Below are 12,731 nucleotides of genomic sequence, written 5' to 3' on the forward strand. Positions count from 1 at the left end.
AAAAATTCAAATTTTGAAGTGATTTTTTTAAGAAATTTTGAAACTAAAATACTTTGGTTTCGTTCAAATTACACTAAATTCTTTTTTCTTAAACTGGTTACTGTTGATTTTTTTTTTTAATTTGCATTTTTTATAAAATATTAGACAAAAACTGATAAATGTTCAATGATTTCGCGGTTTTGCAGTAGTTAGAATAAGTCTTTCGAATCTGTAAACTTTATTTTAGACTTCAGGCATCTTGCCTTACAGCATCCCAAAATATTAGTACCATGTAATTTTTAAAGCAACCTTTTCAAACTCTTAGTGTACTACTGTTCTCTCTTACTTATCAGTTATCACCAGAGGCGGGTTTACAAGAAAACTGAGTAGGCTGGAGCCTAGGGCGACAGATTTTAGGGTTGGCAAATTTCTGTTCACCTCATAGAAGTCAAAAAAATTTTTCCATGACGACTTTCTGATGTCTTGCAGATAGAATTCTGTAAAAAAATTTTCCAATGACTTTTTTCTCCCATTAGTCATTGCACATGCACATTCCATATTCTATACTAAAACAGCAAGTTCGACGCCATTCGACTAGTAATCGGCATCTGCGCCTTTTGCCCATACTTTGCATGAGAAAATCCCCCATTGCCTTAAATAAGAAATTTATCTTGGCAGCCCCCTTCGCTCTTCGTCGTTTTTTGTGTCGTTTTATAACAAACGGCTTACGTAATAGGTGTGAATGTATTCCCTTATTCTCACTAACAACCCATATATGTCAGTCCAACTACTAGTTTGATGCTACGAACTGGCTAGTTTATACATATGTATAATTTTGTGATTTTTTTTTGTAATTTTAAACCGTGAATTCAATTGTTTTTGTTTTTTTTTTTTTTTATGAAAATCTAAACAAAAATACGCTAAAAAAATTGAACAATTACACGTAACAAATCATATTTTAACCTTCGTGTGGTTATAATCACGTTCCTGAGAAGTTTTCACGTGAGAATGAGAAGGACTAATGAAGCTATCATATATGTACATATTTGAAAAAGTTGAGGTTATTTTACTTGGGAAAAACATGGTTGTACAAAAAAACCAGCGATTTGCCAAAGGTATCAGTGATTTACTCGCGAAAATACAGCAAAGATTCGGGTGAAAACCGTGACTTTTAAAGAGGAACCACGTGATTTTAAGGGGGCAACCAAATCATTAATTTAACCGAACTAACCCTACCATTGGTTTAAGTGGCCAACCCGTGCTTTAAACGACACGTTCCATGATTTATTTTTTTCCCGGCTACCGAAGATTTTGCCAAAGCAATACGTGATTAGAAGATGATTTTAGCAAAAAAAAAATCACAATCGTATAGCAGCGACCTATTCTTTAAGTGTAGAAATTATGTAATTTTTCCAAAGTAATTCGTTATGTTTTTATAGTGATCCGTTTATCACGGAAACCCGTGATTTTACTGACGCGACATTGTGACTTTACCCAAGATTTTCATGATGTTAAGAACAAACCTGTTGTTTAACCGAAGTGACTCCCGGTTTTCGGGCAACTCATCATTTTAATGCGGAACTCGAACTCATTGAAATAAAATGCACGAAATAAAGCACTTTTATATGTTAGTTTACTTGTAGATTTTAAGAGCTGGCTCTATAGAAATTTAAAAAAAATTTGATGTGGAGGAAGAGCCGACATTTAGGGTAAAATTTATAAAATGAAAATTTTTTTTTTATTTCACTTTTTTGAGATTGCTTTGAGTATTACGTCTGCAAAGTTAAATCAAAATCGTTAGAGCCGTTTTCGAATAATTTGCTATAACGTGAAAAATTTTAAAAATTTCTAACATTAAAAAAAAAAAGTTGGTATGCCATTTTGAAGAATCAATTAATTTACACAAAAAACGAAATTTAAAAATTTTTCACCAACAGGTTTTCAAAAACTTGATTTTTCAACAAAAAAATTTGAAATATTTTTTAAAAATCCAAAAATGCGTTTTTGAAAATTTTCTCAAATTTTAATATTATTTTTATCTAAACAAACAAAAAAACCGTTCTATAAAAGGTACCGTTAATAACGGTACAAAAAGTATTTTTATTATTTAAAAAGTTTGCTCTTATGTATAATACTTAACAAAAAAATTTAATCAAAATCGTTAGAGCCGTTTTTGAAAAAAAAATTACTTTTCTATTTTTGTTGTACGGCAGGTACCGTTAGTTTTGGTCATAAAAAAAAATTTCAACTTCCTCTTTAGGGAATCACCGAAAACTGCTAACAACCAAGTTTGAAGAAAATCACTTCACTCGTTTAGGCTGTAGCTCGAGGTATATAGGTACAGACAGACAGAATTGCGGGCACTTTTTTTGCATTCTCCATCATCGTAATGTCATGCAAAATTGTTATCTCGAGTTCGATTTTTTTTACGAATCCTAGGCAAGGGCGGGCGGCAAAAACTGAAAAGCCTATACCTTGAAAATTTGTAAATCCGCCTATGGTTATCACCATACAGTTTTATGGACATACAAAATTGTTTTTGATTCCAGCTTAATATATGAAAATCACTTATACTTAATTTTGTACTTTTACTGTCGATATTATTAATACGAAAGCTTCTTAGGTTAAGTTAGAAAATGATGGTTAAATTAAAGTAGGTTTGTAGCCACCAGGCGTTGAAGACTCCTTGTAACTTTGTTTTTATTACTAAATCTTCATTTGGATAATGTGTTTTACAATGAAAACATAAATATTATGTTGAAATATTGATTTTTTACTTGGCTAGTTTTTAAACATTCTTAAGAAGTTATTTTAGCTTAAAAGAAAAATTAGAAAACCTTAAGTTTCAAATTTTGTTCCCCTTAACAATTACCAGCAATACCATTCTACCAAGTTTCAAGATTTTAAAATAATCAGAATTAGATGAAATTTCAGCGGAACTGAGCGATCATCACACTCCCTCAATGGTAATAAATCTTAAAATGGGCTCTCCATATTTTTGATAAATCGGTCACTTAGTCAGTTAGCTACGGTTTCTGTGATTTTTTAATTCCTGTTCCTAACTCAGAAACTAATCATCCTGAATAGCTGAAATAGCGAAAGGTTGATGAAATGTTATATACACTAGCCATTCAAAGGATTTTTGAGGATGATCATTGACTTGGTATTAGATATAGATTTCTAGAATCAGCTAAGGAAAAGAATTTTCAAAATTCCAAATTATTAATATATTGGTTTTCACACTCGCAAAGAGTGTATCCATCTTTTTGAAGAGAAATATATATATTAGGGTGGTTCTTATCCGGGACATGCAGTTTGTACCCACCATCCAGCTCTCGGTGGAGGGATATTTTATTCTCTGAAAATAAATTGGTCGTGTTCAAAAAGAAAAAGACATGTGCGTCTCTTCTTATCAATGAAGACTGTTTATGCAAATAAAAAGTATATTTTAATGAAAAGTTAAATCCTTTACATTAGTGAAGATTCGCTCAACATCATTGTTTTTAGATATAGCCTGAAAATGAAAATGTATGCTCTGACTAAACCCCTGGTCATCAAAAAATAGTTCTAACCTTTTATAAAAAGTCGTTTAATGCAGACAAGAACTTCTTCAAACATTTTTATTTTCTCTATATCTAACAAAAATGGCGTAATAAATCAACATAAGCTATTTCAAATGAGAAAAAAACTTAAACCCTTTTGGGCCGCCGTCAAGCGTCAAAATAAAAATCTGAAAAATCGGGCGTTTTTTTAAATTTTGAAAACGTTTTTCCACTTATCAACTTTAAAACCCTTTAAATAACGAATGTATACACACTTTGAGTTCTTAAACACTTTTAGACATAGATTTCATCTCTGTAGGACCTAATATAGCCAACATTGGCTAACTGATAAGTTTTTCGTAGGCTCTTCCACTCCGCACTTGATTTTGAAGGTTTCGACTTCCATTGAGTCGATCTTATGAGACACAATGTAAGCCTACAAAAAAAAAAAAAACGATTAGAATCAATCAATTAAAAAATAACAATGCTTTTAAAAGTTATTCAATAAAAAACATGAACTAACATTAACTAACACCTTTTTCTTACAAATTTCAGGTCCAGCTTTTTGGGGTCTTATCAATCCAGAATGGTCACTCTGTAATAAAGGACGCAGACAATCTCCAGTTAATTTAGAACCCCAACGCTTACTCTTTGATCCTAATTTAAGACCTTTACACGTCGATAAACATAGAGTGAGTATACACACAGCATAATTATGTTCAATATTCTGCATCCATCCATCTTTTCTGAGTTAACACTAACAAACACACACACAATTTTAACCTTTTCCATCACACAGATAAGTGGTTTAATTTCCAACACCGGGCACAGTGTCATCTTTACTGCGGGCAATGAAACCGTTGCGAATTACGATGGTTCCCAAATTCCAGTTAACATCACAGGTGGACCGCTATCCTATCGATATCGATTTCATGAAATCCACATACACTTTGGCCTGCATGACCAATTTGGATCTGAACATAGTGTCGAAGGATACACTTTTCCAGCCGAGGTAAGTTGTGGTGCTATGTTGGTTAAAAAAAAAAAAATGAAAGAAAAAACACGTAACAAAAATCAAAATGAAAAAAATATTTAAACCATGTTTTGAATTTCTTTTTTTTTTTATATTTTTTTTTTCGGATTTATCCCCCCTCAAAGCGGCACATGACTCTCGGTTTTTTTTGTGTGTCCTTTGAATACAAAAACATTTCTCGTAGAATATTAAGTCATTCGTGATGGTGTCTCTCTCTCTCTCTGATGTATAACTAAAATGTATATGTTTGACATGATGGACATGTCAAATTGAAAATCTCCTCTTGTCCGTGTGGACGGATTACGGAGACTTAACTTACTCTCCTAATCGATAACCAATGAGAGACAAGAATCGATTTATCCCTTTTCTCGAATGGAGGCGAGGGCACAAATTAATTCGCTTTGTGTGTTCACTTAATTAATCATGAGGCCAAATTCAAGGGACAACAACGGACGACGATAGCACCAAGAAGTTAGTCCTCTAACCTCATTTAGGATTCATTGGTGCTCGTCGAGAAATTTGTCTTATTCCAATCAGTCTTTGGCAGTTTGGAATTTAGGTCTTCTTCGTTTGCATCATCAACGACACACAGAAAGAAGGACATTGAAAGTTGGACGGTGGCCATTAGGACAAATTGCTTTGGGAACTCCCATGGGTGTCAGTTTTTTGAACACGAGAATAATTGTCTGCGGCAGACCGAAATCTGTTTGAAGATTTTAATTAATTTCCGCTTAAAAAAAAGTGAAGGTCACATTGGAAAAAAAGTGATTATAAGGAAGTTTGTCCTTTGAAAAATATAAGAACTTCCAAGGACATCTCCATTGAAGAAGTCAGAAACGAATTTCCAAATAAAAAAAAAATGGTCCTTCGAGCCGGATTCAAACATTCACAACAAGTAGAATGATACCGATATCAATACATTAAAATGTTTTTCTAATCAGCCTATTTGGATGTGACATCTTCACTATCCTCAAAACTCACCACCACCCACCCACACACTCTAATACCTTGTCACAAATGACACACAAATTGTATGAAGTTTAATAGTACTTCGTCAATTCAAATGCCTAACATGCAGTCAATCTATAATTATTGCATCGTGTCGTGTCGTTGTATATAATTTCTATGCAATCGGATATCGAAATCCACTCATGCACTTCTAATTGTCTCTCATTTTGGGAGACGAAATTGGAATCAAACGATATATTGCAGGATCAGGAATAGCTATATCACTTCTGTGGCAGCAATCAATTTATTCCCCAAAATTGGCTATATATATAAGTTTTTGTATGTGTGTGCGTTGTAAACTTATCCGTAATAATTTAGCCGAAAATTCAATACAAAATGTAGGGAGGTAGAGATGATGGTTGAACGCCCTCTCAAATCCTTTCTTCTCTACTTGTCGATTGAACAAGCTTCAAAAAAGGACTGATTTCATTTAACTTAGTAAAAGTATAGTGAGGTGTTAAAAAAATTTTAAGAATTGATAAGTATTGGCGATCGTCATCTTAATTCTGTAACTTACATATCCTATGGCTTAATTTCTCTTGCATTAAATCTAATATTTAATTCAATTTCATAATTCAAAGTTTTGCATAAGTTATAATATAATTTAAAAGATAAAAAAATGATGATAGAGGATTTTTAAAATATAAATATAAATAAATATAAATATTACTCATACACCACAGTGACCCACATCTATAACAGTATCTTAAATAGTTTACAACGCACACACATACAAAAACTTATATACATTGTATATAAGTTTTTGTATGTGTGTGCGTTGTAAACTTATCCGTGATAATTTAGCCGAAAATTCAATACAAAATATAGGGAGGTAGAGATGATGGTTGAACGCCCTCTCAAATCCTTTCTTCTCTACTTGTCGATTGAACAAGCTTCAAAAAGGACTGATTTCATTTAACTTAGTAAAAGTATAGTGAGGTGTTCAAAAAAATTTAAGAATTTATATCAGTGAATTGATAAGTATTGGCGATCGTCATCTTAATTCTGTAACTTACATATCCTATGGCTTAATTCCTATTGCATTAAATCTAATATTTAATTCAATTTCAATTTCATAATTCAAAGTTTTGCATAACTAATAATATGTTTTAAAAGATAAAAAAATGATGATAGAGGATTTTTAAAATATAAATATAAATAAATATAAATATTACTCATACACCACAGTGACCCACATCTATAACAGTTTCTTAAATAGTTTCTCTAATACAACTCGGTACATCTCTAAAACAGAGACGTCAAATAAAAGACAATACATTTGCTTAAGCTCCAAATTTCTGAGCGTACATAGAAAAAAAAAACATATTTATATAGTTTTGCTAAAATAAGTTTTTTTGTAAAAAGCATGCTTAAGCTCTTGTTAGTTAAGTAAAAAAATAAAAAACAAGTCAAGTTTGAATTTCTCTTTTACTCGTCTTAAGGTTCTAAATGGCTATAAAGTACCATAAAGAATATTTTTGGTGTGATCTTGCCATAAGGGCAATCAAAAATGTTACAAATCAGTTCAAATGTCCACCACTAAAAGAATTCATTTCATTAATCTTTTTAATTTAGAATAATTTTAACTATGGCGCAAAGGATTGATAAAAAAAAACAGTACGCATTTGCATTGTATCCTGCCATGTTTAAATAAAGTTCTGAGTCAACAAATCATATGTTTTTTCCACTTCAGTATCTCATAAACTATGCAAGAAAAAAGTTGTTTTGGACTATTTTGCAAAAACTGCTACTGAAATATTAAAATATGGTGTGAACAAAATTAAAAAAAAAAAAATGTGACTAGACCATATTTTAGATTAAATGTCAATCTTTCATTAGCAAATTAGTTTTTCGCAATCAGTGTTCTGTTGACCTCACAAACTGTGCAGAAAATTTCCAAATTTCTCGTTTTTCTCAAAATTTTGTCCGGAGGCCTTTTAAGACATATCGTGCAAATCGATATTTTTACGAGATGTTTACTCATTTTTTAAAATACTGATTGACAAAAAAAGCAGACATTTCGAAATCCTTCACTTTTTAGTAAATCCTACATGAACAAAAGCACCTTAATTAAGGAAAATGTAAAATATCAGTGCCCATTATATTTAAAAAGTTAAATATGTAAAGAAAACCAAAATGAAAAATATTAAACAAAATTTTTACGTGTTTTGTAATTGTATATACTATTTTTTCTATTTAGAAATATCTTATTTGTAATAAACCATTCGATAAACTGCCTTGTAAAGCTTTAGAAAGTATACTTTTCTTATAGTTTTTGATGTGCTGAGTTAGAATCCGAAGTCAAAAAAACTCTATCACGTCAGGATTTTAAGATATTCGCATTAAAGTATCAAAAAATCAAGTCACTTTTTTTTTGAAAATCTAAAAAAAAACTACTATATCTCAAAAACCAGAGCTGACCGAAATTTTTTGAGTTCGGAATTCAAAATCAGCACACTAAAGTCCATTAGAAAAGAATACTTTTTTTCTAGGGATAAAGATATATTAATTTTTAGAGGTCAGTTTCTTTATGGTAATATATTCCAAACCTAGTAAACTTACTTAAATTAAGATATCTCGGAAAAGAAACGAGATATTGAGAAGATTGAAACCGAATTTGAAAGAAAAAAATAAGTTCTTTCATAAACCGTAACAATTTTTATTGAAAAGATTACATATGCAAAAATATTTCTTCGAAAACAGCAAAAAAATGGGTTTTTGAGATTTTCTAACGGGAAAACGTGACGTGCTAGGTCAATTCTGACTTCGGATTCGGAATCAGCATACAAAAATCCATTAGAAAAATATAGTTTTATTTAAAGGAGGATTTCCTTGCAGACCAGTGTAATTTTAGATGATTGGTCTTCTATGAACTCTTCGAATTTAAAAATTTAAAAAATGTATATTGGTTTCAAGTATTTTAAAATAGTTAACTGTTACAAATACATTGATTTTTCGCCTTCTATAGGCTTGTTCGGTATTACGCTTGTTCTAAAGTTTAAAGACGTCGAAACAATATTCTGCAATATTTTTCCCGATGTGCCATAAATTAGGGCCAAAATGAGCCAATAAAATGTGTTACTTTAAACAAACAGGCCAATAAAAACCTAAATCAATGGTAAAAAAACAAATGTCAACTGAGCAAATGTAAATTTCATTGTTTCAAATTAACAGTTTAATATGCAGATTAATAAAATGTCGATTGGAAGTTGTCATGAAAAAATGTTGACGATTATCTAATATACAGTGAATTTACCAATGATTTTAAAACCGCCAATTCGAAACATCGAAGGTATTTTGATTCCTTGGAAGTAAAAATCACTGGGAACTGACCAAAATTGAGGAAAGGAGAAGTTATATATATAATTTGGTGAGAATATTTTTTTAAATACATTTATTACTTTTTATATAAAAAAATGTTCCACATACGCCGTAGTGACCCAATTCCATTATGGATTTTCTTAATATTCTAAATTTTTGAGAACACAATTTCCATCTAAATGGAAGGTGTATGAAATGAAATTTTTCATAAGTGTTACGTCTGAGTCGTAGCGGCCATGAACGGAAATAGGTTTCGGTTGATACCAACTTAATTCTTCATTCGAACTTAGCATTTATATCATACGATATCTCAGAGTTATGGATATTCTCTAATTTCCAAGCCTGGAATTTAAACTGATGAATAGACCAAAAGAATCACTGAACCCAGTTAGGTAGAACATGGTGTTTGTATTGGACTATTATAATCCGACTTTTCTTGAATCAATGCTATTTTATGGTTTAATTTAAAAAAAAACAAATTTTTTTTGCACAGCACTGTCTAGTGTCTATACAAATATTCGCCCACCTAACCTAAAACACGTAATGTTGAAGTCGTTCTAGTCGTCGCCTTCGTTTAGTCGTAGTCGTCGTCATCATCGTCGTCGTTGTCGTAACAAATCGCTGCCAATTTGCTGGACAATTAATTTGTGTTTTGTCCTGGCCATTTATCTGTATGTGTGTTTGTGTGAACTAGTGTTTCTTTGTTTGTGTGACTTTGTTTGATTGTGCGTGATGTGTGAGTATCTGGGGAGCAGTTTAGTAGAGTAGATACTAGATACACCAACGACCAACGAACGCCAGCAGCAGCTGGCTATATAGTGCCTATTCACCCGAGAGTGTTACAATTGCTATTTGCTGCTGAGACATAAAGCCTTTAATCCTTTGCAAATACGAACATTGCTGTTTGCATTTGCTTCATGTTTCATCATTATAGCAAGCAAGGGTGTATTACACGTATATACGATTTGAAGCAAGTTTGATATGTTTGTATGAGTGTTGTGTATAGAGGTTAGCAGGATTGAAGAAGATAGAGGTGTGTTGTGTGTTTAAATAGACTGCAGCGTAATTGATCGGATTAGAGAATGTATGTTTTGCTTAGAGATCTTTTGGCTGTAAGAGAAGACGCTTTTGTGGTGTGGTTTATTCTGAAATTTGATGCTTGTTAAATTTTATCAACCTTTTATCAATCTGCTTACCTAATTAAGGGCTTGTGTGTTTGTGTATATTTAAAGTCAACATTGAAAACTAGACTAGGAAACTTTTCTTATCTTGAAAATTGGAGCTTATTTAAGAAAATATATGTAGTTTGGTTGGAATTTTAACTTAAGTGGGATTTTTAGTTGTTTTTTTTTTTTTTACTACTGGAACGATTTAAAAAAAAAGCTGAAATGACTAAAAATAAGACTGTTCATTGTACAATCCGGTCCTGGATTTTATTTTTCGTCACTTCAATAAAAGCTCTGATGGTGTCAACAAAACAAAAAAAATGTTTTTTTTAATCTCAAAGGGAAATATTTACAAATAATTACTTAATTTCTTGGAATAATTAAGTCAAGAACTTAAAAGATGACAGACAGCCCGCAGTATTTATGATTGAAAAGCTTTTAAAGATAAGAACTTTGTTTCATTTAAGCGTGTGAAACTTCAGTCAAAAAATGAAATTGACAATATTCGGGTGTGGTGTGTTATTTTTTCTTATCACTTTTTGTATGGGATTCATTTGTAATGCTGCCGAAATAAGAATTTTTCAAAAATTTAACAGAACTATTGGAGGCAAAAGTATTTTATTTGTACCACCTAGATGTAAGCTTGATGCTGGAGGCCGGTGCCGTGAGGTATATTTGATTTACTTGAAAGAATAGTACAAATACTTTGAGATCGTTGACTTTTCTTTTACAGAAACTTGGATGAGAGGAATAGATAAGGAAACGTTATAAGTTGATTTGACTTCAAAAAACAAAAACAGTATAAATCGGAATTAATATGGATGTACAATGTACATAATGTGAGGAGTAAAATACGATGCTAGTTTTGTAGTTTATAAAAATAAAAATAAAAATGTTAAAATTTTTTAATAAAAAAATTAGTTCTTAATATTTTTGTACACGCTGAGAAAGTCTGCATAGCTACGTTGTTGCAACAATATTAGGCTTTGGGCTTCAATACAAATACTCGTAACATGATTTTTAATTTTTTCCTTGGGATATAAGTAGGTTCGCAAAAAATAAATTAAACTCGATACAAAAATGCAGCATTACTTGACGATGATGGAGAATGCAAAAAAAGTGGTCCGTCTGTCTGTCTGTCTGACTCTATCTCGAACCATTTGCTTTGGATGATTTCCCAGAGATAAAATTGATTTTTTTAGGATCAGGATTAATGGTTGCTACTTGCCATATGCTAAAAACGGAAAAGATGGTTTTTCTCAAAAACAAATGCAACGATTTTCACTAAAACAAAATCGTGTACTGTCGCAAAAACGGACCTACTTTTGAAATTGAAAAAATATTTTTTGAACACTTACAAACTGTACCTGCCTTGATTTCTAACTTTCTCGTGAACCACTTTACGGATTTCTAAGAAAATTGTTTGTTAAAAGAAATTTTGTACGAAGAATTTATTTATTTATTTTTTTTTTAATCCATTTTTTTGGAAAATGGTTGAATTTTCTTAAAACTTTGTTTTTAGGTTTCAATTGATATTTTCTTCTAAAAGGCATATCAATTTCAATTTTTTTTTTTTTTATTTTCTTGTTTAAAACGGCTAGCCACGGCTCCAACAGTATATTTGTTTTTTCTTGAAATACTTCGTTGTACAAGAAATTTAATGGCATATTTGGTTTGGAGATTAAAACCATTTAAAAGATGTTTTTAGAATAATAAAAAAAAAAACAAAAACAAATTTTATATGTACTATTTTTCACTTAAAATTATAATAAAAATAAACCTTTATGAGTTTTACTATTTCTAAAAAAAATTATTATATTATATATAATAATATAATCAAAATACGCATTCGTAACAAAATTGATATTACGATGATTGATAATACGAAAAAAAATGAGCCTGGTAAGTCTTTCATTCTGTCCCCATGTCTGTCGGTCGATCCCCTTCAAACTCAGTATGAAGCTGTTTTTGGAAACTCTCAGAAGGATTTTTGAAAGAAATTTTTTTGGACCTAGTATCGCAAAATTGAGTTTTACATGTATTTTGATAAAGATGTATTTGTTTTCAAAAATTGTTACTAACGATAATGTTTTTTTTTTTTTTTTTGAAAAATCAAATTTGTGAAAATAGGACATTGATTTTTTTTTAAGTTTTGGTTTAAGATGCTGATAACACTATTCGGCAAAAATAAAAAAAAGTCGGGAGCAATAACTTTGTAAGTTGATTTTAATTGACTTTAGGCTAGGCGCACACATGCGATTTTAGTAGCGCGATTATTCAGTCGCAAAAATGGATCACAAGGATTTCAATGACTGTGAACACACGTGCTTCTCGCGATTAAAAATTTTAAAATTGTGTCTACAGTCATTGAAATTCTTGTCATCTAATTTGCGACTGAATAATCGCGCGATCAAAAACGCATGTGTGCGCCAAGCCTTAGTGTGCTGAATTCAAAACTGTTTGCAGTTTTGTTCTATCACGTCTGGTTTTTGAGCTATACTCATCTGTATTTTCACTATATTAAAGGTTCAAAAACTAATTTTCAATGAAGTTCTTTTTGATGTTTAATCGAAAAAATACATTTTTCCCTAAAAAGTTGCTTTTTAAAATCCAAATCAGAAGTAGCAAACTGGAATTTGGATAAAAAAAACCATTCATTATGATATGTACTAAGGTTTTGAG

The 12,731-nt window shown here is 31.0% G+C and overlaps 1 protein-coding gene and 1 long non-coding RNA gene across 2 annotated transcripts in view; both read left to right on the forward strand.

The window, feature by feature from the left end:
* LOC129911864 (carbonic anhydrase-related protein 10) overlaps positions 1-12,731 on the forward strand; it is a 55,538-nt gene that overhangs the window by 26,028 nt on the left and 16,779 nt on the right. Inside the window, exons 3-4 of the mRNA XM_055989846.1 lie at positions 4,077-4,213; positions 4,321-4,533. Of these exons, the coding sequence (XP_055845821.1) occupies positions 4,077-4,213; positions 4,321-4,533 (350 nt within the window). The remainder of the gene's footprint in view (positions 1-4,076; positions 4,214-4,320; positions 4,534-12,731) is intronic.
* LOC129911865 (uncharacterized) lies at positions 10,398-10,943 on the forward strand. The gene is made up of 2 exons (XR_008771706.1): positions 10,398-10,718; positions 10,783-10,943. It is a non-coding gene; the product is annotated as an uncharacterized LOC129911865 (long non-coding RNA).

This window comes from Episyrphus balteatus, chromosome 2, assembly GCF_945859705.1.
Source record: "Episyrphus balteatus chromosome 2, idEpiBalt1.1, whole genome shotgun sequence".
NCBI lineage: Eukaryota > Metazoa > Arthropoda > Insecta > Diptera > Syrphidae > Episyrphus > Episyrphus balteatus.